Source organism: Sphaerodactylus townsendi, linkage group LG09 (assembly GCF_021028975.2).
Source record: "Sphaerodactylus townsendi isolate TG3544 linkage group LG09, MPM_Stown_v2.3, whole genome shotgun sequence".
Lineage (NCBI taxonomy): Eukaryota > Metazoa > Chordata > Lepidosauria > Squamata > Sphaerodactylidae > Sphaerodactylus > Sphaerodactylus townsendi.
Window position 1 is genome coordinate 59,376,317 of NC_059433.1, and position 26,027 is coordinate 59,402,343.

At 41.0% G+C, this 26,027-nt stretch overlaps 2 protein-coding genes across 6 annotated transcripts in view; one reads left to right on the forward strand and one right to left on the reverse strand.

The window, feature by feature from the left end:
• The first annotated feature begins 1,281 nt into the window (after positions 1-1,281).
• On the forward strand, positions 1,282-16,487 carry MTFR1 (mitochondrial fission regulator 1). Of its 4 annotated transcripts, XM_048507904.1 has the most exons (9): positions 4,776-4,839; positions 6,560-6,611; positions 6,675-6,740; positions 7,629-7,668; positions 9,578-9,696; positions 10,844-11,082; positions 12,859-13,111; positions 13,578-13,728; positions 15,064-16,487. In XM_048507904.1, the coding sequence occupies exons 3-9, from the start codon at positions 6,694-6,696 to the stop codon at positions 15,121-15,123; spliced, it is 909 nt and encodes a 302-aa protein (XP_048363861.1). In that variant the 5' UTR covers positions 4,776-4,839; positions 6,560-6,611; positions 6,675-6,693; the 3' UTR covers positions 15,124-16,487. The 4 variants fall into 4 exon arrangements, with proteins under 4 accessions (XP_048363858.1, XP_048363859.1, XP_048363860.1 ...); XM_048507901.1 differs by lacking the exons at positions 6,560-6,611; positions 6,675-6,740; positions 7,629-7,668 and adding exons at positions 1,282-1,440; positions 4,002-4,145 and having other exon boundaries at positions 4,741-4,839; XM_048507902.1 differs by lacking the exons at positions 6,560-6,611; positions 6,675-6,740; positions 7,629-7,668 and adding exons at positions 1,491-2,001; positions 4,002-4,145 and having other exon boundaries at positions 4,741-4,839.
• Positions 16,488-22,603: 6,116 nt separating this feature from the next.
• Positions 22,604-26,027, reverse strand: part of PDE7A (phosphodiesterase 7A) — a 65,422-nt gene continuing 61,998 nt past the window's right edge. For both annotated transcript variants that reach the window (XM_048507749.1, XM_048507750.1), the window contains one exon: positions 22,604-24,367. In XM_048507749.1, the coding sequence (XP_048363706.1) occupies positions 24,156-24,367 (212 nt within the window). In that variant the 3' untranslated portion in view covers positions 22,604-24,155. The remainder of the gene's footprint in view (positions 24,368-26,027) is intronic.

Here is a 26,027-nt window from a genome sequence, read left to right on the forward strand (position 1 = left end):
ACCTCTACGGCTAGCATGCAGACCTGGCCTCCTAACAGGACCATCGCTTAGGCCAATTAAGGACAGCAAACATTTGCAACTCTTTGGCCTCTCTACACCTCTAGTAGCTGTAGGTTCTGCCTGTTCTCACCAGCCTACACCTTATCACCATCATCAGTTTCCCAAATAACACGAAGGGGCAATCCATCTCATTCAAGTATGTATAACCTTGTGTAACTCGGCCATTTTAATGCTTATAATTTATTTTTGCTTATAATTTATTTTTGAATTTTGAATTTATTTTTGAATTTAATTTTGGACTTTAGGACCTAGGGAACAGGAGCTCACTGAGCATGAGCAGTTGGTAGGTTTACTTGTATTACCAATTGCAAGAGCCCCCCCCCTTGCCCCCCCCCTCCGCAATCTGGCAGGCAGCAGAACGTGACTGATAATAACAATATTGATTTATTATTGATTTGCTGAAACAATGTAACACTACTCCATTTGGCTTCCTGACTCTAACATTTTGCCCAACAACTTAATCTGCAGCATGGTATTGTGAATATAAGTAGCACGTTTTTGCACAGCTTCCATTCAATGGGAAAGCTCGAACCAAACATGCCCCAAGAGGCTAGTGTCAGATTGTACCGCTTCAAGATGGAAGAAGCAAAAAATGGAAATATCCCACAGAAAACACAAAGGCCAGTTGATCAAGCTTCTTCCTCCAATGTGGCACCAGCAACCTTTTAAAATGGTTCAGCGTGTCACATAGAATTCTTACAAGATAATATTAACATAATGGCTCCAGGTTGTTTTCTCCTCCCCCACTCCTTTGTAGGTTTTAAGGTATCAGGTAAACCCTGATAAATTGTGGAGGACTTGAAAACTTGTTTTGTGTGATTTGTCACTCATCCTAATACAAGGTTTTCCATAACTTTTGTTTTTCGTTTTTCACTCCAGAATATATATTTTTTTCCTGGAATACGACCGGGTACTAAAGCTTTAAAAGATTGTTACGACAATCTCCCTTTGTCTGGTACTGTAGCAATTGGTACAGACTGCCCTAGAAGAGAGCGGGAAGGGAAGCGCTGTTCAAGCGCTACTGGACGGTTATTATTGAAGGCTCCCGTAACAATACTTCCTCTTCCTCGGGATCCTCCAACCCACAAAAACGCTTTGAAGTTTCCGTCTCTATGGCTTTGCCAGCGTGAAGGAGTTCTCATTCCACCGAACCGGTTTATCTCGTAACTCTATCTTCCGCTTCCTAGCCGGCATGAACGGAGAAGGGAGTGCCCGCCTCTCGAAAGATAGCCGCGGATTGGGCAAGGTTTCCTTGGAGCGGCTTTGCGATTGGATATTCAGGAAGTGGAAAGCGAAGGGCCGATGAGCGAGGAATCGAGGCGTGCGGCCAGATTGTGCGGCGGCCATTGACGACGGAGGGGGCGCCGGCAGGGCAAGGGGGTGAGTCTGAGCGGCGAGGCTTTCTCTCACGGCCCCAGTGTCGTGTCCTATGGCAGAGGGGGAAGGAGCCGCCTCGCGCACGTGAGATCTGGCGGCTGAGGGCCCGGTGTGTCCCAGAAACTTCCATTTCCATGAGCAGGAGAGAGACAGCGAGCGGCTTCCCAGTTTCTCAAGACTCATTTCTATACTTATTTGCAGTGCTTGCCTTTCCCTGAAACTGCGGCTCACAGAGAATGATATCACAACTACCATAAAAATATCAGAATACCCCATAATACCCCGCCTTGGCACCTCCTCACATATATTGTCTTTAGTCTTTGGCAGCTTCTGTGCCTCCTCCCAGCTTCTGTGCCTCCTCCTTCAGTCTCCATTGGGTATCTAGGAATAAGGACAGTATAAGGCAAAAGGCCTGGGTTCCAAACGGGCCACTTCTCCAGTTGCTGTTCAACAGCCGTAATGAAAAGGACACCGCCTTCCACTGTATTCTGTTTCTCCCTTTCATGAATGAGTGGCTTCTTCCTTTCAGTTTAAGCACTGGCTGACCTTGAGAGGTTCAAAAAGGTCTGTTACTACTTCTGTTTCCTGCTCTGCCTACATCTCCTGTTAGATCCTAATAGGCAAGGTTGTGGAGCGGTCATCATGCTTTCAAACCAGTTTGCCATAGGTCAGTGGAGGTGGCTGTAAACAAACAAAGGGTGGGAACAAAGTCTTGGGCCTGCTGATTTCTTCACAATTTGGAATCCGTATTACCATGTTAGTTGTCCATATGTTTAAAAAATAATCTACATGATCTGCCTAACTCTTTGTTTTTAATGTTGAACTTGAAAGGTCACAGCAACTCACAATAGTTTTTTGGCCCATGCAGGCATTTTAGAAATAATTGTTCTGGCTGTTTGAGTTTTTTTCCCTTTTTGTGTTACTGGATGTTAAAACATGTTATATTGAAGATAAAAGTGCTCCTCCTATAGATAATTTCTGTTTTTGTTATAGCTTCAGCTGAGTTTTGGAATTGACTTCAAAACTGCAGTTTGCTGTTGTCTGGGTTTGCATTGCAATTTTGATAGTACCTGCAGTGATTTATGGGAAGAAAGAAGAGATGAAAGAGATGAAATCACTGTTCTTATAGAATCTTGCATGCTCTGTCAAAGTTTCTGCATTAAAGACATCACTGAACCTTTGTGTGTACTATAATATGCTTGTTGTGGCAACCTTCTGTGGTGTCATGGATGACTTATCTTCATGTTACTGAACCTATATGTTGTATAAATTTCCATTTATGTGCATTAAGGAATATTTAAAATTCTGTTTTACTAACAAGCACCTCAGGGACATGGTATAATGGAGAATGACATCACAACAGCAGAATCATACATTTCACTGTGATTTTGTGGGTCTCTTAAGTAGACAGCTACTTGTTACAAAATGCCCTAAGTGTAAGTGCTGCACAAAAGTTGAACAAATAGATCTGTGGCCATGGTGTTTCTTATGTCCAATAGGACAAAGCGGCAATAACAGTCAGCTGCAGAAGGAATGCAAGCTTGTGAAATCCGAAGCTGTATTCGTAAAATGTTGTTCATGTGACCAAATTACTCTTGTTCACCTTATGATACATAGTGCTTGAGAGGGAGGGAAAGGGACTAAAATGTCAGCACGAAATATTTTGTATTTTAGTTCTAATATATCCACTTTTGCTAGATAAGATTTTGTTTCAGACATTTACCTCATAGAACAAAGTCATTGTTTTCTTGACTTCTTTTATTTTTACTGTACCAAAAATATATGATTATTATAGGATCTTCTGTTTATTATATACTTGCTTAATGAAACATGGGGATCTCAAAATCTAGTATTTGTTGGTAGAGGTTGCCTAACCTTCTTTATCTGGAATTACCCTCCCTTGGTACCTGCAGATTACCAAGTTTTGTTCTGTCTTGGAAAACAGAACATGGACCAGGGAGAGCACTAGAATTGAATCTATCGGCTGAAAAAGAGAGAAAACAGAGAAAAAATCCTACAAAAGGAAGCCCTTGTGGGAAAAAAATAGAGTGGATTTCTTCATAGATGTTTTCCTGGACCTTTTAGGGAAGCTTAATCTACTCTGCAGCAGCCAGCAAGCTGGCACTAGCTTAGCAACCTAGTGGAGAATCCTGCTTTAGAAAGATCAGTGCTTGGTCATCTTGCATCGTTCATCACTGTTTTTGTCAGCTTATAGTTGTGTAGTGCACTGATCTTGTGAATGCAAAATTGTCAAACACCATGTGAATATGAGTTTTTGAAGAATATACATATGTAGTAGATTTTAGGCTGTGTTCCTGTTGTGTACATTTGTACTTTGTTTTTTAAACTGTTTTGGAAAAGTGACACTGCTGTGAAGCAATATACTAACTGACAGGTTTTTAATGAAGTAAAGATGAGTTTATGAACAGTAATTACTGTTGTATGTTTGAAGTGAAAGTCCTGAAGTCACAACTGTTGCTTAGTGTGTGTACTTAGAGACTGTTTTTTGTTGTTTTAAAGTTTTTATGTGTGTGTATATATAATGTTTACACTTTTCCCCTTAGAGATACTATGGAGCATCTATATCCTGGCACCCTGAGACTGTTGCATTACAAGTTTGTGAAGACTTCACATTATTCCAGATGATCTATTGGATCAAACACCTGATTAGAATGACGTGTGAACTAGTTGGGCTGACTATGGAATCGGTGAGTATTAATGGGTTGTTTTTACTGCAAAAGTTGAAAGTGTTGGAAATTTATCAATTTACACAGGATAGGTGGGAATAGCGGGAAAATACCTGGTTGTGTCCAAGCAACTTTTATTTTCATGAAAAGGGAAGAAGGGGTTGCTTCGGCCACCAAAAAAAGCTATGCTGTCATGTGGGATCCACATGTACAAAAGTAATGAATAGTAGAAGCTATAGTAGTGAAATTCATTGAAAAAGCTTTCTGGATCCAAGCCATTGTACACCAAAATAATTAGGATTGAAACATAATGTTCAGCACTTAAACACCATCAAAATGTACAGAACTTGGGCCTGATTAGTGTTTTCAGTATTGAGCCTAATGTTTGGTTCTGACTGGGAGGAAGTATTGTGGCACATAGCATGTTATGCTGTGATTTTCTGTATGAGCTATGAATTCTAAAATGTTCCTTCTTATCCTTGTCAAAACAAGAAGAGATTCTCTTTGCAAAAAGACTTAAATCTAGCTGCACTATAAAACTTCAAGAAGCAAGCTAATTTCATAATATAAATCAGATTGAATCATGCCATTAATTTTTTTCTCTTTTTTCTTCCAGTTGCTGTGGTCAAATAAACCTTATGGTCCCTCTAGAAGTATTGTAAGGAAAATTGGCACCAATCTCTCTGTGATACAGTGCCCAAGAGTTCAGTTTCAAGTAAGAATTCTCTTGTTTAATAATCTTTATTTTCCAATGAGTCAGTTGAGTGTATTGGTCTAGAATCCATGATGATGTTGAAGCCTGTGCTAAATGTCTCGCACAACTAAAAACTTAGCTGCCAGAATGACTTTCTTGCTCTCCTCACTATTGTGACATGTTAGCAGCATGGACTATCTGCTTTCTGAGTTGCCTGCTAGCTGAATAGATTCACATCCTCTATATTTTCTTGCAAGCTTCTTTTAAAACTGTTGTTTCTTAAAATTGTTTTATGTTTTGATAAAGTTCCTAAATACATTCTGAAGCAATATTCAGTGAGAGAGTACCAAGCAGAAATTTAGTAAACAGTGACATCTTTAAACATTTGCTCTATAAGTGTATATTAATTCATCAGGTGAATGAGAAACTTTTGACATGCTGTTTGTTGTTGTGAGATTTTAAAAATGTATTTCAGACGGTTATAGATACACCTCATCTCTGCAGCAATGTGCAGGTAGCAGTTCACAGTACAGTAAAATAGCAAAGTGTGAAAATAATACCATAAGCAACCATGTTAAAATCAGTTTTGAAAACTGAAAAAACCTTTAAAGCAAGAGCAGCAATGTAAAAAAATAAACAGCGCTTTTAATATAGATGAAACAAAACCGTTTCAGCCAAATATGATTGACAGTGAAGAGCTCATCTTGGTCACCAAGGTGGCATTTGTGAGGAGAGAGAACAAAAATTCTCTTAAATTTAAAAGGGAGGGCAGGAGGGGTGGCATGCAAAAGAGGGGAGGGGGCCCATCATCTGGGCCTTGCCCACCCACCCTAGCAGAATGAGGGAGGGGGGGAGGAGTGACATGAGGTGTAAAATGTGTAATAACGTATTTTTTTTACAATTAAATTTAAAAGGGAGGGCAGGAGGGGTGGCATGCAAAAGAGGGGAGGGGACCCAACATCTGGACCTTGTCCACCCACCCTAGCAGAGGGAGGGAGGGTGGCATTCAAGAGAAGGGGAGGGAGTGAGGGGTGGCATGCAAGGGAGGGAAGGGGTGAGGGCCCGGCATCTGGACATGGGCCACCCACCCTTGCAGAGGAAAGGGGAGGGGAGGGAGGGGTGGCATGCAAAGGAGGGGGAAAAGGGGAGGGGGCCCATCATCTGGGCCTTGCCCACCCACCCTAGCAGAATGAGGGGGGAGGGGTGACATGCAATAAAAGGGGAGGGAGTGAGGGGTGGTATGCAAGGGAGGGTAGGTTAGGGGGCCCAGCTTCTGGACATGGCCCACCCACTCTAGCGGAGGGGGAGGGGAGGGAGGGGTAGCAGGCAAGGGAGGGGAGGGATACTGCCGCCCTTCCCCCATTTAGTTTTGCATGTACTTGTTATTGAGCTTTGTTTCTGACAGCATTCCTTCAGATTTTAAATAGAACTTCTTCATCTTAATGCAAAGCGTGCAGCTCTGAAATGACTGTTTGATGGTATATACAATAAAACTCTTCAAATTTGAAAGTGCGAGGGAGGAAATCTTTCTGGGAAGACTGCATTAGTCATGAGTCCTACTTATCTATTGTGTTCATATGACAGTAGCACTTAACTGTACTGAAATCTTGTGGGATGTTAACAATTTTTGTGGGCAAAGATGCCTTCAAGAAGAAAGCCATAATTCTAAACTTAATTTTCGGATAACAATTTGAACATGATGTGAATAGATGTGAATTATATTGTGTGGTGTTTTTCTGAGGCGAGCATCTTCCCTGAACCCACCGGTTCTCCTCCAACCCTGTTCCAAATGGAACCCTGTTCCATTGCCCTTTGGGGATGGGGCGGTATAAAAGTCCAATAAATAAATAAATAAATTGTCTCTATGAGGCATGAATGTTTCTGACTGGACAAGAGGGAAGGAGATGTATAGGAAGGAAGGAGTAAGTGCTCCTTTCTGTTATTGACAGGCCTTCATCAAACCACTTTCTAAGAATAAGTGCCCCTGACCCTCTAATGAGTCAGGATGCCCCACAGCACACCTATGTGTACAAATATGTCAAACTTTTAGCATAGGGAGCTTTGGGTGAAGTTTCTTACTTGCACTGAGCAGAAGCTTTTGCTGCTTTAGAGCAGCTCAGGGTGACTTTCCTTGGCAGAGGAGGAGTGGGGCATAGTTATCTCTTTGCAGGGGCATACCGCCTATGGGGACATGGGGTAACCTATGTCCCCGGGCGCACATAGAACTGGGCACCAGCTCTGAGCAGTAGACCTGGATGCCGGTGCGGGCTCCAGGTAGTAGACCTGGGTGCCTGCAGGCGGGGGTTATATTTTGTCTCCAGGCTCCATTTTTCCTAGATACGCCTCTTGAGCAACACCTCAAGAAAGCCTGGTTTCATCCTGTTCAGAGACCAGTGCAACAGAGAGAGCCATCACATCCCATTGGTCATGTGCAAAAGATTCTTAACGGAAATGATTGGCAGTGAGTACAAAAATATCTAGCTGTTGAGTCCAAAGTTTGTGCATGACTGATGATTGGATAGCTGTTTCTGTCAAAAGTGGAAAAGGCCTGGAAGAGTGAGTAATGCATGGGCATTCTTGGGTTTATCGCGACAATCTGAAATGGGCAGTATAGTTCCTAGGCTAGGGAGAGGCGTCTCAGTTCATCCTGCCCTAAACTCTTCAATTATGACGTTTGATGTACCACACTGTAGCAGATCTTCAGACTTAATTTTTTTTGCTTTTTGTCAGTCTCAGAAGTGCCTGTCTTCTGGATTGCTGCTGCACTGAAACTTCTATAGCACTTTCTCTTTCCCTTTCTTTCTTGCAAGCTTTATCTCTTATATCACAGGATCGTGCACTGAACCTACTGTAAGTCAGATTTGTTCCTTTTCCTTTAATCTTGTTTGAACTATTTGTGCATGCTTATAATTACACCTAACTGCCATTAAAAACGAGAAATGAAATTAACTCCACGTTCTGGCTGAATTATATTGGGGCGTGGGAAACCTTTTTTAGCCTGGGGGCACCTTTGGAATTCTGGCACAGTGTGGTGGACACACAGCCACAGAATGGCTACCATAAAATGAGTGCGGCAAGAGGTGTGGCCAGCCACAAAATGGCTGTTGCAACTTATCTTGCAAAAACACAGTGAAGATCCTTTAAAATTTGCTCAGCCTATCAACCCTTGCTGGGCAAAAACTGTATCTGGTCACACCCGCTTTCTAAAAATCCTCCCCAAACCCAATCCTGAGTATGTTTACATGGTAGTAAGAGTTATTCTTAAGCAATTATGTATATGTTTTCAACTGTAGTTTGGTTTGAGGAACTTAATCATTGTATGAAAATCAGACAAGTTCAGGTGTAGGTAGGTGTGATTCCGGTGCTTACAGAGGAATCTGTTTTGTTTTAATCAAGCGCTGCGTTAAGTTACAAGTCAAGTGCCTTTCTCAGCTGCCCATCAAAGCAAAGGGGCTAGCTAAACACCTTGTGTAGATATGTCAGAGTTCATACTGTTTGGAGGTGACAAAAGAAATGAGCGTGTCTTTCTGCTCTGAGTCATTTGATACTTTCCCCCTCAATGCCATTTCAAAGGAAAATCATTGCATTCTGTTTTTCACAGGCATTTTTATATTTGGGCTCAATCAAGTTATGTTAATCTACAGTAAAAGAAGTTCAGTTATGGGCTGGCATAATGTCTGAATCTTAGTTATAGCCATTACTGTGTCGCTGGAGACTCCTTGCGTAGAAACTGGAGCACTTGAGCAGATATAAAATCTAAAGTACAGTTCGAGCTCATGGTTTGGTGTATGTTTGAATTGAGCCTTAGATACCCAATAAAAAGCTATACCATAATTTATTATCTCTTTGTTTAAATATTGGAGTAAATCATCAGTGGCCATTGGCTACACACTGTGGTACTTCCCTCTTTTGAGATAGCTGAAGCTACATGCAATACGGGATGAAAATCTTGACTTGCTGTTCAAAAGAAAAAGCTTTAGGCAACAGCATTCTACCCTTAAGGCATCTGTCTACAATCTGGTATCTACACCCACATGCTGGTTACATAATTCAAATTTTGCATGTTGGGTTTGTTACCTTACTTTCCGTAAGAAGGGTGAGAGATGTACATTTCTGATTACTGTAACCATTATTACTATGTGAGAAGGCTGAACAGGGTTTTATTTCCCACTGAATCTTGATCTTTTTTGCTGCTTGAAAAGGCTTCTGTTGCTCAGAAATACTAAAATAAATAGTGAATGCTTGGTGAGAGAACTAATATAGAAATTGGCACATTGTAGTAAATACAGGTCTTAACCAAAGAGACTATTCTAATTACAGCTGATTGACCTATTGTGAAGACTAATGGGAAGTTTGTGTAGAGTTCTAACAATCCAAGAATACCATACTCACAATAAAGTTCATTGTGCTGTAATTTTTATTTCATACATAAATTGAACTGGCACTTTAGTTCCTGTATTAGTACATACAAACTATCCATTGAGGCCTCATTAAGGTGGGTCCTATGCTGATATGAACTGATTGTCACTCATGTCTGTTTTATAATAATGGGATTTGTGTGTGTGTCTATGTTTAATTTAGTGATAAATATTTGACACGTATTTGTATTTTATTGTTTGATATGTTTTAATGGACCTAAGTTGAGTGAAAAGGTGGCATAGAAATGTTTTTTAAAAACAAAATAACCTAAATATAGTCAAGTTTAACACTGCATTACAAGGATCTAAGCAACTCATGCATAATACTGTGTACATTTTAGCTTACCTCTCGGTCTGCAGAAGGCAGTAATTCTGAACCATTCAGAGAAGATGGAGTAATCTCTCTTGCAGATGTGGGATGGATTGCTGAAGAAGAAGGTCAAGTCTCCACAAGGCTCAGGTATGTTCTTCCATGAGTGTTTAAGTCAGATGTGATGAGCAAAGTAATATGTTGAAATGAGCTGGGTAACCTGTTCACATATATCTGGAAAACAGTGTTGCTGATAGTAAAGAACAGAAACAATTCTGTAGGGGATGAACTGGCAGTTTTAACACTCAAGGTCCTTGGAGGACCAGTGCTGCACTATGCAAAGACAGGTAGTTCACAACATTTAAATCACAGTATATCGGCCAGGACTCTGTAACCTGACTGAAATCCAAAGGATTACTTCTGGGTTGGAACAGGGTCACTTTTGTACAGCTGGGAACATGCTAGTAGGTATTATAAAATGGCTGTATCCCCATTGCCATGTGGGATAGGGGGGGACTAATAAGGATGGCCAAATAAGCACAATTGTCCTCCTGAAAGATGGTCCCTTGCACCAGCAAAGCAAAACTGAGCCAGGTTTGCTGTATTGGAGCTGCAGGACGGGGCAGTTTTCCTTCAGCCATGAACACACCTGCATGCCATTTGGTGTTTTTTCAGGAGGATCCCTCAGCTCTCATTACCTCTTCGGGAGGGGTCTTTTTATCTATTGATAGTTTGAATACTGGACGCCATATGACATATGATTTATATGGACCGCTGTAATTTTATGTAATTTATATATTTATTGATTTTAAATGTGATTGTTATTGCTGAATTGTTTATGATGATTGTTGTCCACCGCCCAGAGCCCTTAGGGGATGGGGCGGTCTACAAATACAATAATAAATAAATAAAATAAATAAATTACAGTAAAACAGAAAGCTGCTGGGGACAAGGCAAGATCTTTTCCTTAAGCTCCTTCCACTTGTGGACAGTGGGATCCACCCATTGACCTCTGAATATCTTCAGAAAAATATTTTCTTTATTTAGCTTGCTTCACATGCATCCCAAAAGCTGGCAGCAGGCAGAAAAGTGCAAAGCAACCACACGTTCCCCACTTGAAAAGAGAATAAAATTTCCTGGAATTTTTCCCCTCTTTCCTAGCTTAATCCTAAGGTCTAAAATCAGTAGTCTTGGAATAGTTACTCTTCTGAAGATTATTTCCTTAGTGAATAGTTTGTAAACTAACTCGTAATGCTGTTTCCTTAAGCTGTTTAACAGGCATTATACTTAATTACAGATCAGAAGTCTGGCTAAAATCCCAACCATCTTCTAGAGATGAAGCCTGCTCAGGAATAGCTCCAGGTGCTCCACTGTCTTTATCAAAGCCTTCGCAAGAGAACACAGACTCTAACGTTGCAGTGGCCACAAACAATGAAGCTTTGAAAAAAATCAGCGTGTTAGAAAATGAACTTGCCAGTTTAAGAGCTCAAATAGCCAAAATTGTAAGCTTGCAAGAACAGCAGAACCTGACAGCAGGTATTTGCTCTGTTTTTCTTTTTCTTTTTTGTTTTTTAAAAACAAGACTGGGTTCTTTCAACCTGTTCTTTTAGAATGACTCCGTCATGTAAACCCAAGAGACGTAATAGTGACCAGTCTTTGAACTAGCAGTGCTGAACTTGAGAGAATGAAAATGTCAAAGGCTTTCACCTGGTTGTGGTGGGTTTTCCAGGCTGTGTGGCCGTGGTCTGGTAGATCTTGTTCCTAACGTTTCGCCTGCATCTGCGGCTGGCATCTTCAGAGGTGTATCACAGAGAAAAGTCTGTTACACACTGTGTTTAGTGAGAAGAGAATGAGTTGCACAGCTAACTTATTTGTAAGATGTTTTTATCCTGCCTTTCTTCCAAGGTGCTCCAAATGGCAGATCTCCTTTCCTATTTTATCCCCTCAATAACTCTATGAGATACATGTGCCTAAGAGAGAAAGGCTGGCTCAAAGTCATGTAGTCATGTTGTTGACTTAAGTAGGAATTTGACCTTGGGATCTCGCAGATCCTAGCCTGACGCTTGAGCCGACTGCACCACGCTGTCGTGCTCTCAGCTCATTTACCTTTTTGTCCTTGAGGCTGAAAATCCCAACAGTCCCCTGTCTTGCAATTTTATTCACCTATACTAGTTCATTCTGAATAGCTGCAAAAACCTAAGGCACAAAGTGATCTTGAAATACCTTTACGTTTTTTGGGCGCTGTTGATTTTGTTGCATGCGTTTGTTTAAAGGGACCTTATCAGACAACTGTTTAGATATCTGAGAACAACTTTATGAACACGTCTTATTTCTGATAGTTAGCATATTAAATGTCTAGTTGCTGCTTCATTTTACTTTCAACCTAAGACCTGATTAATATCTCCTGGACATTTGGAAGCCTGCTACAAACTTGAATTGGCAGATAGTCCTGGGGAAGAAGCTGACAACTCTGTGATGTCTTTCTTTTTAGCATCCTTATCTCATTTATATCCAGTTAATAATCTTTGTTTCCATAGCAATTTGTACCTGGTGGTAAAGGGTATTGGAAAGGCAAGGGGGAAAAAACCTTGAACTGTTTACCAGCTAGAAAGGATTCAGTGCTTGACGTGAAATCTTTTTTTTATAGCCTTCTGTGACAACTGCCAGTGTCTACAAAAGGTCTGCAGTTGTAGACTCCACTTACATACAGTCTCTATATATCCAGTTTGGAAATATTTATATAGAATGACTGGAGAACCTTGGGGGATACACTTATAATAATGAATATTCCCACATTCTCACTGTAGTGGTTTTACTATCATCCAAAGCCATTATCTTGCTCAGTACTATCAAGCATACTCAAGAAATGGATTTCAAGACCTTCCAGAGTTCTCCCCCCCCCCCCCACTTGTTCTTGAACTTCAGGGCTCAACCTTGAGAAGAATGTGCCTTTGTGTGCAGATCACTGTGCTGCATCTCCGACAGCAGCTTCTAGGAGATGGAGTTATGTTTGAGCATCTGAAGTACTGTGCCTACAATGCTTTAATCCAGATACAATAGGATTTATAATGCTGATCAGTTTGATGGCTATACCTGCATTGGGAGATGAGGTCAGCATACTTGTCTGAGGTCAAGTACTCACCTTTTGGGCGGCACCCCTTTCTTGTATGGAGTAGAATCAGTAGAAGGTGGAGACTTGACAGGTACTTGGCCCGAGGCTGTCATGTCTGTTTCAAAATCACGTTACTGTGCTGGGGTTTGCTTTTGAACTGGTAGTATTATAGTGTATTGAAATGTGCAATGTTGTTACAGCTGGAGTAAGTTCTGTTGCATCAGCTCCCCTTTTGCCAGGAGTGACAGCAGCGCCTCCGCCACCGCCCCCACTGCCGCCGCCACCACCGCTGCAACGGAGTATCTCGGCCATCGATCTTATTAAGGAGCGTAGAGGAAAAAGAGGGAATTCTGGACAGACTTCAGTCAGTAGCAAGCCAAAGAAGGCTGAAATACCAAACATGCTAGAAATCCTCAAAGATATGAACAATGTAAAACTGCGGGCAGTTAAAAGGTGAATGCGCAGGAGATTTTCCCTGGTCTGAGCAGCAGGGTGAGGGGCACAATAACAACTGTAATACGGTGGGTGACAGCAGTGGCAATTATAGCTGTTCACCCTCATGATCAAGAGGGACAGCAGTTGCCCCAATGTAAGCAAGAAAGCCCCTTCTTGGCATCTGGTGCATGCTTTTCAGGTGAGGAAAAGCACCACACCTGTTTTGCACCTCTTTAAAACAGTGGTGCTCTAACTGAAGAATTGCTTTTTAAAGCCAGGAGAGCTAAGTATGGAGAGAAGTGTTTTTTCCCCAAGCTGATTCTCTACTACACAAAAGGGGCCCTGAGTTGGAAAGAGATTGTAGCACTTACAGCTGCTTCTCCCAGTCCTTCAGATGGATAATAGAATAGGATATAAACTAACACCCACCTATTGCTAGCATTGAAACGTGCTTACAGTTCTTCTATTTTTGCTCTCTTTGAAGACCAGATGAAAATACAAAAAGAAAAACCATTGACCCAGCAGATCCTGCAGCTCTGATAGCTGAAGCTCTTAAAAAGAAATTTGCTTACCGATACAGAAGCGACAGCCACAGCGACGCTGAAAAACCAATCCCAGCATCGACAACCAAACCAGTAAGTGTTGTGCCTCGCAAATGATTCACTAGTGCCTGGCAGCCAAAGTTTTTGCACGTGCTTTCAAATTGGTAAATAATTTTTAGTCCCATACCTTCTGGTTTTAATGGATTTTATTGAATTTTCCTGATTTGAATTGTTTGTATTATGTTGTATCACTGTTTGTTGTTGGTTTTATTGTACACTGCCCTGAGCCCTCCGGGGGTATGGTCTACTAAATCTAATCAATAACAATAATAATATTGTGTTAGTACTCATCTAATGTATCCTTGAAGAGATGGAAGCTGCTCTGGTTTATATGCGTATGTATGTGCTCTGCATACGCAGGTCCACCAACTATTTTAGAGGTGGAGAGCCCACCAGTGTCTGTGCACTGTAACATTTAATAGCACATTGCTTGAATGCCAGTGTCTTTTAAAAAACCTACTAATATTTTGTGCAGATTTTGTTTTTTGCCTTACACGTTTAAAGCTTGGTCTACATACTTTTTTTGTACTCTCCCAAAATAGTTGTGGGAAGAAACGTACTGTGTGAGTGTAAGAACATTTATTAACTCTTCAGGAAAAGGGACAGTGTCTGCTTACTTAGTCTTTGCCTTCCCTATATGAGCCCTGGACTCCTCTCCACTCAGTATTCTTGCACATATCCAACCTCCCTTCTTGCTTCTATCTTATCTCCCTTTCAGGCAGCTCTTCCTGACCATTCTGAGTTTTTTGCCCAAGAAAATTCACACCTCAACAAATTTGGTTGCATTAATTACCTGGTTTCAGGGAGAAAGGATTACATACATGTAAATATGAAAAATCAGAAGCTTGTAAAGTATAATCAGAAATTTTTTTTCCCCGCAATTCATTTCTGTCACTAGTATTGGCAGTACTTTCACAGAGGAATTAGGCAGTATGGTAGAAATATGGATGCTTAAATAGTTTACATAGCTTCTACTCACCTAGTGTCAAACTACAATAGCCAGAACTGTGGAGCAGTTGCACTACAGGGAATCACTCATTAGTTAATATGCAGTTCTATCTGCCTCCTTCATGATTCCTTATAAGCCCCGTCGTATTCTCTCTAATAACCAGGTTTTTGTTGAATGCTTGTCAGTAAAGTAGCACAACAAATTGCATTGCAGATAGTGAACAGAATTCCCCATATATGCAGAAAAGTATTTGGTGTAATGGCCCAAGCAATCTACATAATCTTTTCATAGTGGACTAAGGCAGTTGGCAGGGGGGACAAGAGCAAGAAAGATTTTGAGTTCATACGTTGGTATAAGGTTAGGGTGTGAGAAAGTGTTTCTGATAGTAACTTTTTTTTGTTGTTATTTTCTCTTAACAGTTTGGGCCACACATGCTGAAGGCCACAGGAAAAATAAAGACTCTGGTTGAAAACCATTAATTGTCAGCACACAAAGATTCCTCTACAAAGAGATTTTATTTTGACACCGTGGCTGTATTATTCAACATTTAGCTTCTTAGGAACTGGACGGAAATGTGCCTCTGGCATTTTTTTACATATAGAAGAGCTTTTAAGTACAGAATTGGCCATATGGTATTAGGTCATTAGCACTAATTCTAGCTATATGAATATTTTATAAGCATGACTGACAACGTTAAACATCTTGTGTGAAGGGAATTTTGAAATGAAATAGCTTTTTTTAAGTTATTGTAGCTCCAGGGTAATAGCTGGAATAACATAATGGGAGTTTTATTACCAAACCTTAGTTTGGACATCTCTTTGTCATTACTCTTATGTTAGAACTCAATCTTGTGCTATATTCAGAGCCCCAGTAATTCAAACACAAAAACTTTTCTGAAACGGCTGCAACTCTGGCCATAGCACTGTGACAGAAGTTTTTTTATTCACCTTATTTATTAGTTGGTGATTCAGAAGTTAGCATGCTTTATCCAAAGACCTTCCACTGAAGCATGCTTTGTCCTATAGCACACGTGCTCCACAGTAGGATCATATTTAGTGACATTATACTACCGAAAAGTTGAACCAACTTTTTAAAAATGGGCCTAAACCCTGTAACTACAACCTCAAGAGATTGGAAAGTAGTGCTGATACAGAAGAGCTGGAATGTTGTACAGTCTACATTGGCAAGTCTCAGAAACTGGAACAGATAACCTGGCTTGCCAGTAACCGACAGTGTTCTTCTAAGTTCCCTCACAGATCTCAAGATAAAAGGGAACACTTGCTTTGCACTGGTTACTTGTCATTTGAAATGTCCATGTGGGCTGCTTGGCTAATACCAGGCCACAGATCCGCTTGCTACTATCTCTGCAACAGTTCAGTAAGAGTGAACATTTGTTCCAGAGAGCAAGCAGAGCCATCCACTGGCTCTTGAATGATACTAATTAAAAAGAACTTCACTCTAAAAGAGGGTAGATTAAAAAATGCACGTTTTGTCTGTAATTACAGTTTTCCTAAATGCAACACAGCTTTGAGTCTGCTAGTTAAATGTTAGCATTTAACTGAGTACTTATTACCAGTTGATGTATAGACTGATAGGGATCGAGATTCTCAGTACTAAGATTAAACTTAACTGAGGTATGATCACAGACTGTAGTATCTCTCTAACATTTAACACTTTTAAGAATGAAAGGGTTTTTATAGTGTAAAAGTTAATTTTATGGACTGCTTTGAACCTGACCTCTTTCAAAATGAACGGAGGTGTTTTAAAGTCAGTGGTTTTCTTCCAGAGACATTAGTATTTGGTCTTGTATCACCATATACAAAATTAAAAGCAGTTAAGCTTACTGGTTTGCTTTGTGTTTTCATTTTGGGTTCACCATTCATGCTCTTTTTCAAGATCAAATGTCTGTGGAATCAGTTTTTATTCTTAGGCTACAGTGGTTCAATATTGGAGATGGTGGTGCATGAAGCAACATCTAAGAATATCTAACCCAGTGGTTACCAAAGTGGGCAGCACCCCACCTGAGGGGCAGTGGGATTACCGGGGCGGGGGGGGCAGCAGAAGGGAGTGCTGGAGGTAGGCCCTTTCGATCATGTTCTTCACTTATTTGCGATTGCTAACTCATGACATTTCCAAGTTTCTGCCTATGCATAGTGCTGAAATCTGATGGAAACTCAGAATTTTTAGCAAATATGCCACTGAAGCTCTATTCAGACCATAGTCAATATTTCATTTGTTGAATAGTTCTTCAAAGATAAGGAGATTCTGCTTACTAACATACTTCCTTGAGCAACAATAACTTCTTGCTACAATGGGGGTATTGCTTCAAAAAAAAGTGGCAAATATCTTTACCATTCTCTGTGTAACACATCACGTACACCTGGTAGCAAAAACTTCAGTGATCATTAGCACAAGTCATTACAGACTCTCAATAATCAACTATTCTGCAAGGTCAGTGTTGACAATGACAAAGTTCTTGAATGTTTGCTATCAAAAAGAAATGGAGGCACTTTTATGACCTTTTGGACATTTGTATTCTTTAAAGACATGCTTTGCTCAATAATGAACTCAAAGAGATGGGGCTTATCAACTGGTTCTGATAAATAATCAAAGATTTAAAGTTGCAAAGAAATGAGGTGAGTCTTAATAAGGCCACATCTGTCATCTCTACATGTATTTCCAAGTTAACTCTATTCAAATTCACTAGAGGTCATCAATTACATCAATTTACAACCGTGTCTGAAGTAGAAGAGAAAGGCGAGATAAAAAATATTGACCTGATTTATGTGACCATTCGGATAGGTTGCATGAAGATGTGTCTCTTTCAATGAAAATTCCAGGTTGGGTGATAAATCCATTTTCAGATATTGAGGAATTTGGGGTAATGGAGGAAGAAAACAGCTTAATGGATTTACTCAACTATTGAACAAAGCTATGGAGAACTCAAATTTGCATACAGTCCTTATTTTGGTTTGTCTTAACAAAAACATATATGGCTTTTGCTGTTGGATGGAGTGAGACCAATATCTAAATAATTCAAAGGAAAACTGAATTATAAAATTTTAATTTAGAGCCCTGTTTAATTTAGAGCTCATATTACACTGTTAATTTTAAATTTGTTAATGTAGATAATGCTATATAAGTACATGGACCAAGGGCAGACTAACATAGTACCTCACACAAATGACATTGGGGCAAGGGGGGAGGAATCCCAGCCTGAGTGGCCTTTTTGGAGAACAAGTATTGCATAACTCAAGCAATATTGTGATATATTTAAAGAGTCTGCAGCCTAGTAACTTCATTCATCAGACATAGAACATAAGCAGAGCCTGCCTGATCCAACCAGTAATCAAGCAGGTTAACTGACCTGTAATTTCCTGACCTGGATAGCCCAAGCTAGTCAATCTAAGAAGCTAAGCAGAGTCAGCCTTGGTTAGTATTAGGATGGAAAGCAGTGGAAAATGTTGTCAAGTTACAGCAGACTCATGACAACCCTGTAAGGTTTTCAAGACAAACTATGTTAGGAGGTGGTTTGCCATTGCCAGACTCTGTGAACTGAGTTCTGAGAGAACTGTGATTGGCCCGGACTCACCCAGTAGGCTTCATGTAGAAGAACGGGGAATCAAACCCAGTTTTCTAGATTAGAATCCAGCACTCTGAACCACTACACCATGCTGCCTCCTTTGGGTGGGAGACCACCAAAAAATACCAGGGCCACTAAGTTGGCTACAACTTGACAGCAGAGAAAACAAACCCTCAATTTTACCTAAATTTAAAGTCACTCACAGCTTCTGTCTAGCAGGCAAATAATTGTACATGAAGTTGGGGTGCTGTAGTAGTGTCAGACTAGAATCCTGGGAGACCCAGGCCTGAATCCACATATTACTTGCTGGTCTTTCAACTTCATTACTGCTTTTGTCATTTAAATCTAAAGAGGGTAAAGACCAGGTGCTGACTTGAAACAGGATGTTGTAGAAATGAGAAAGTTCATGTATAGCACCGTGGCATTGTTTCTGCCACTGTGCCTGCACAATATATTGTTTCAAGAGATAAAGGACTGCCCCTCAAGAAACTGTGTTGGCAGCAGTTCAAGATGTTGACATATAAAGCCCTAAACAGCTTGGGGCCCTGCCTACCTGAAAAAGCACCTGCATATACCTGCCCAGGCACTGAGGTCACAGGGGGAGACACTCCTGGTGGCACCATCCATCACCAAGGTGTGAGGCACACGGGTATGTAGGAAAGCTTTTTCCATGATTGCCCCCAACTCTGGAACAGTCTCCCCTTAGAGCGTCACCATGCACCTATGCTTGATGGGTGCATGGCAAAAACCTTGCTTTTTGCCCAGGCATTTGGCTAGCCTTCCTGGAAACAGCTCCATAACTGCTGATTTGGGGGGGGGGGGGGGGCTTAGGGGAGTAGGGGTCAATTTTATGTGGTTCTATTGTTTTAATTGTCAGTTTGTGATGTTTTACAGTAATGTTGTAAACTGTGTAAACTGCCTGTGTAAACGCTGGTATGAGGCTGCGTATATTGTAAAATAAATAAAATAAGACCATCAATCTGTATGGACGGTTGTGGATCTTCCATTTTCTTCTTCTGGTCCCAGGAAAGCTGTTACCCAGAAGCACGGGACCTGTGTGGAATAATAATCATGGCGGTTGCTGGGTGGCAGTGAGGGTTCAGCGGAAAGGTTCAGAGTCCTGTCCTTCAGAACTCTGTGCTGATGAAAGAAAGTAGTTTTGCCCTCTTCCTCTTTCCTCACTACAGCCCATCAATGCCTCCTGGCTATTACTCCACACTGCTTTTGTGGCAGTGAAGCTTAAGCTTTCTCAGGGTCAGAAAGGCCTGCTGGGAAGAGGGAAAAGTGGAAATGAGCTAGTGTGGTGTAGTGGTTAGAAAACTGGAGTAGGATCTGGGTGACATTAGGCCAGTCACACAGTCTCAGTCTGACCTCAGTTGTGAGGGGAAAATGGAGAAAAGGAGAACAATGTGAAGCTACTTCAGGTCTTTATTGGGACAAAGGTGGGTTAGAAATGATGTAAATACACAGGATGCACAACCACTGAACGGACAGATCACTGTCTCCACACTGTAGTTGCTAGGGTTCTCTTTCGCTTGTGCCCTGGACTGCTCCTTAAACTTACTAAAATCACTCATTAGCTCCCCCAGTTACTGATTCCCAAGAAGCTGGGTTACTTCTATGGTCAGCTCTGTAGAATTACCCAGCTGTGACTTCAACTCAAGATTAAGGAAATAGCAGGCTGATCTGGATGAGTCACCTCCAGCAGCAGGAGCCAGAGCCTGGGACAACAGTAAACAACCACCCTTCTCTAGAGGACAAACTTCAAACAAACCCCAAAGAGCACGTTACTTGAGTGTTCACATTTCATGCTTCATGCCAAGAAAAGTAACTATCCATAAGATACCTTAAAAGTCACTTTTAAAGATGAAAATATAAAGGCACCATGATAAATACTAGCCCTCTTGCAAAGTTCAGAGGACAACAGTCCCTGAAGCAATCGAAGGGTGGGGCTGCATTGTTCTGTAGTTCTGTGATTTTTTTTCCTTGAACAAAACAAGCAAATGCAGCTGTCAAGTCTTTGATTTAAAGAGGGAACCGGCACAGGGAAGAAGTTTAATTTATAGGCACCTCTAAAGGAGATCTAGTAGCTGGAAGTTAGTAAGAGAAGATAAATAATCCCTTTAAATCACAGGCACATCTGTGGTCTGTTTTTAAAACATCAGAGAAATGAATCACAAAACTACATGGGATATGACAAGGGAAAGCAGAAGATTTAAGAAACTTGGTCTCCACTTCCACCACACTTGTAGTTCTCCAACATTCCTGAAGCAGGACTAGCTTGGCTAAGCCCTTCTGAAACAGAAAGCTGTAAGCAACTAACCCTAAGGATGGGGACAGGATATAGCTTCTGCTTTGATAGGCACAGTGTGCCTAAACAGAAAGGAACAATGCCAAAAACAAACTGGTTCTGGTGGGTTTTCCGAGCTGTGTGGCTGTGGTCTGGTGGATCTTGTTCCTAACGTTTCACCTGCATCTGTGGTTGGCATCTTCAGAGGTTATCACAGAGGGAAATCTGTTACACACTGTGTCCAGTGAGAATGGGAATGTTTTAGTGGGGTATAAAATTGTCATGTCCCCGTGTGGGGAATCATTCAGTAAGTGTTTGGGTGGAACATGCTATGCAAAGGTGTGGTTGATAGTATAGTATTGCAGGTGGGGTTTTTCAGTCCAGGGAGTGATTCACATTTGCATTCCCTGCAGCAGTATTGGTGAATGCAAATCCTGTGTTTGGGTGGAGTCCATTGTCCATGAACTTAGAATGCCCTTGGCCTTTGGAACAAAATCCACCAGACCACAGTCACACAGCCTGGAAAACCCACCACAACCAGTTGAATCCGGCCATGAAAGCCTTCGACAGTACGCCAAAAACAAAGTTTGAAAGTTACCTTGGTACATTATCTCTTTATGTACCTAAAAGTCTGTGTCATTCAGAGCAACACTTTTTCATGCTAAAGACCATGCAATGTTAAGTCAACACCCTGCCTGCAACTTCTCTAACTCAGCTAGCTGGAAACAGCTTCCTTGAACTAACTTAACATGTAAGGTCTTCAACTACAGCAGCCTACTCAGGTTATTTTCTAATATGTTCCCCAAACAAAGACAAGACAGAATGCGTCAATAACTGCAAAATGAATTGCCAAGCCAAACAGAGCTCAGTGGCTATCACTAGGACTGAACAGTATTCTCTTTTTTTGCAGCTGCTCTAGGCACAGTCTCAAATTATGAAGTTGTAACCACAGCAAGAGTGTGGATCTTCTGTTTCTACTTTCTGCATAATAGGTAAAGGAGAACCTCAGCTTTCTACAGTGGAATGCATTAGAATAACTGCACACTACACAGGAAGCTAAAAGAACAGGCCACTTCCCTGCAATAATAAGGATTGATTTACATACCACCCTGTCTCTTCACACCATGCACTTCATCTCCTGCAAACACTGACGCACTATCTTGTTAAAATAAACAAATGGGCTGTGTAGCCTTTTGACTCCCAATACATGGCAACTGCAAGAAATTAAAGTCAAGGAAAAACTGGACTAAAGGCAGGTTTAAAAAAACCCTGTTTAAGGATCTCTGAAAGTGAAGGTACACACAACAGCTGCAGAAAACCACTATTAAAAAGAGGGTTTTTAAAAAATGTTGTTAGTCCATAAAATTGTTCCATTAAAAATACAACACAGAACTGGTTAGGGGAGGGCTCCTGCCTCTCCACTAGCACTGTTTTTGCTGCTCTGATGGAAATAGTATTGTTTCAGAATGGAAAACTGGGGGGGGGGGGCTCCTTTCTTCCCCTTGCAAGAGCCAAATGAGCTCTGCTTCATTTTTTCCCTTTAATAACCCAGCCCCAACTCTTTTTAAAAAGCAAATGGTCCTGAATGAGTAAAATAAAGGTTCACAGAGTTGAGCAGGCCCAAAATACCTTCTTTCAGGCAGATTTCTACGTTTGGCACTATGCTTTCAACTGAGTCAAATACTCTTCTCTTCATTTGGCAGAATTCAGAAGGGAAATCTACATCAACCCATCTTTCTGCAGTGATGTTTATGAGGAAAAATGTCAAGTTCACAAAACTGGAACGAAGCACATTTTAAAAAAAGAACCACTGACACTCCACACACCCCCACCCCACCCCTGAACAGTGCATTCGAATCTAAGTAAGTTTAACATGACTATTTGACTATTTAATGTAAACTAAATAGAAACTGAAAATAGTTGTCATTCCATTCAACATCTTCCTCTTCCCCTTCCTTTTAAGTTTTCCTATGAAAATTGGTTCTGAAGGCATGTTTTCAAATAGGCCGCAAAAAGAGCTACAGAGAGAGTTGGTAAAGAGAACTATTTCAACTATTTACCAACCTCTAAAACTAGACTCTGAAGATAATGTGAAAAGTTTTTTTATTAATCAAAGGTTAACAGCAACAGGCACATTAAAATGAGTATGGCAAAGCCTCTAACCAATGGCTTTACTCTGAAGCTCTCTCCCAAAAATGGCTGTTGCAAACTGTAAACAGAATGGAATAAACAGTCTTTACAGTAAGAACAAGGGAAATACAAATGAACAAAAAGAAAGCACCAGTTTCTCAAAATAGATTACAGTTGTGCTTACAGTACTTAAAACAATGTAAAAAAAACAAATTACAAAAAAAGGAATGCTTGAAGTTTAAAAATTAGTCCTTAAAATTTGTCCTTAAAAACATTTCTCCTTTTCACATCAAAAAACCCAACAAAGGGTAACATTTCAGCAGAGGGAGGAATAAGTAAACAATGCACTTTTTCAATCTACAACAAAATTTGGTCACTTAGCTTTGTGCATAGTTTAAGGCAGCTGTAGCAACCTATTAATCCCCTCCCCCCATGTGGCTGCTCATGAAAATGTCACATTCTAAAAACAATAAATAAAAAAACCTTGCCTGTCAGCTCCTTCCCATCTTCCCCACCTACCCACCCACCTCCCCCTAAATATTCACACTCACATACTCACGCACGCACACTGCAGCGAAAGGGGCATTTGTACCCTTGTTCTGAAGGACACACTTCCCATCCCACCATATTTCAGATTGGCAAATACCCTGAGCTGTTTCTGGTGTTTCGTAGTCATTCCACCTTGTTTCTTGCATGTGCAGTTCAAGTGTCGATAGCGAAAACAACATGCAATGTTTTCACTGCAGGATCTTCACACAAATTAGGACTCTTCCTCTCCTCAACCCCATCCCGCCTCCCCTCCCAAGATTCAGAAATATTTTCTGCCTGTTCATCTTGCGGTCCCATTCCACACTGGAGTTGAAACTTGGCTGAGCTTTGTGTTAAAACTCTCAGTTTCCCAAACCATAGCCAAATTATGACATGGCAGGCTTTTCTCTTAGTGAGAGGAAAATGAGCTGCAGTTTCAGATTTGATCTTTTGTTGTTTTAAAGTTAGTGGTTTCTTCACAGCCATGCACAAACGTTAGTTTAGAACCTATAGTTTCCAGGTACATTTGTAAACATCAGTTCTTGTCAGAGGCAGCCAAAAACGGCCACTTCACATTGCCACATTTTGGACAAGGACTGAATGGAGTTGCTAAAGTCCAAGGGAGTGGTTATCCGTGTCCTGTGGTAACTCTGAAGGCCTTATTTTAAACTTCTTCTTTAAAAACAAAAATGTGGCACGTAACAAGACATCTTATCTTTTTCCCATAAGTTCAACCATGCCTCTGGTTTGCATATTCAAGGTTCCATGCAAAAGCCAACCAAGGTGTATATGCATATTGCTCTACGTTCAGATCTTGTAACCAAAAACTGGGTTCAAATGATCAAAAGAAAAAACTTGGAAATAAATAATGCTGGCATTGTTTATACTGAAACCTTGGCAGTCAGACCAAAAAAATATTATCCCCGAACCCTGTCCTGCAGATACTGGGCAAGAGGCAGTTTGTCAAGCAGATCCTGATGTCAGGATAGCTGATGTTCCTGAGGTATTACATCAGAGTCCATTTCTTCAAATGCAGGATCAGTATCATCACCGCTGCTGGACTGCTGTCTTTGCACGCCCTTCCAGCTAGCTTTATTCAGTCCCAAATGCCCAAGCATAGTTTGAGACAGCCTGGTGTTTGAAAATCTTGCCCATTCTGCAAACAATGGCTCCACCAAATAGGTCATAAAACCTGGAGAGAGAGAAAATGAACTAGAATTAAAAACAAGAAGAGATAATCAGTCCAATCCGGGGGGGAGGGGGATCACCTTCTGTACACCTTTGTGCTGGCAGCAGAGGGGCAACTTACTCAGGCAGCTGAGCGCCACACAGCTCTGCAGCACCCAACCTGGAAGCTACCGCTCAGCCCCTGGCTTGCTGGCACAAAAACCTGCCCCAACGTGGCTGGGGGAGGCTGAGTGGTGGAGCCGACCTTAGTTGGTTTCCTCCTGGACTTTGCCCCCCAGAATTCCGGTGCAGGGGGTTTGGGCTTAAACCACCCTTAGGGGTAGCATGGCCCCATAGAGCACAACGGAGGGCTCTTCAGTAGCAGGGAGGCTTTATTTTGTTTTCTGCCTCCCCACACTGCCGAGAAGTCCTCCTGGAGGCAGTGGGGCAGCACCGAAGCAGCACTGCATACTGCCACCGGGGCCTCTGGATGGGGCTGTATGTATTTTAAACTTTCATTACAGTGCTTGGATTACAGAGGAAAAATCACCCTAAGCAGCAGCTCAGTTTGAAAGCATCAGTACAATAATTTGCGTTGTACTAAAATATTTTTAACAGCCCCTTTTTATTACATAATGGCTTCAATAATCAAAGTTGTAAAATCAGGGGAAAAAACATGAAGCAAAAATAGCAGCACAAAAGTAACAGCAGTGTTAAAATAGAAGAAAGAACTCAGTCATTTAAAAGCTTCAACAAACAAAACCTTTCAAGAATCCTTGAAGTTGATAAAATTGTAAAGTGTTAGAGACACATACATCTTATCTAGTGAGAGTATACACCCACCACATGCAAGTAAAAAGTAAGAAAACAGTTGCATTTTAAAAGCACCTATAAATTGCTAGCTGGAAATTACCGTAAGTGAGAATAACAGAGAATAAAAGTGGCAACAGACTGAGGAAGAGCAAACATTTCAGCAATACACAGGAGGGAAAGAGTTAAATAGCCTCCCCCTACTCATACTAGTTTTTTTTTCTAAATCACAGCTCCAGCAGCTATACTGTATACAACATAAAGAACTGATTGAAAATCCTGCTATTTTAAACTCCCATCTCCCAACATGCAAAAGCAATGCATGTTCTCCAGATCTCCTAAGATTTTAATTTCCTCACTGCTTATGCGTGTTTTGTGTGTGCGTGTGAGAAACCTTTAACCTTTATGGGGTTTCTCTACAGTTGTCCTGCTCAGTTGTCTGCCCCAACGTGGCCGGAGGAGGCTGGGGTTTCTCTTCCCACCCTCTTCCACTTCAAAATAAGAATTTAACTGAACCACTAAGGTGATTCCCCTTCCTTTACTCACTCACTCTGTTTTACCTAAGATAACAACACAAGAGATTTTTTTAAAAGCTTAACAAATAGATTATAGATAATTTATTAATTTTATTATCAAATTCAGAGAATTAGATTCGGAATAGTCAGCATAGAAAATGGCAGTTTTTATTTACAGAAATTAAGGTATTTTCAAAGATGGTAATCGGCTTTTACAAAAGATATCAGTTTGTCACAGAACTCTTAATGCTTATAGAATATGACAGACTTTCAAGATGTTTCACATAATGTAATCAAGTTTACACCCAGAGGTTCATGTGGTAACTTTGGTGCCTGTTAATTAAGGAGTATTTCTTAACT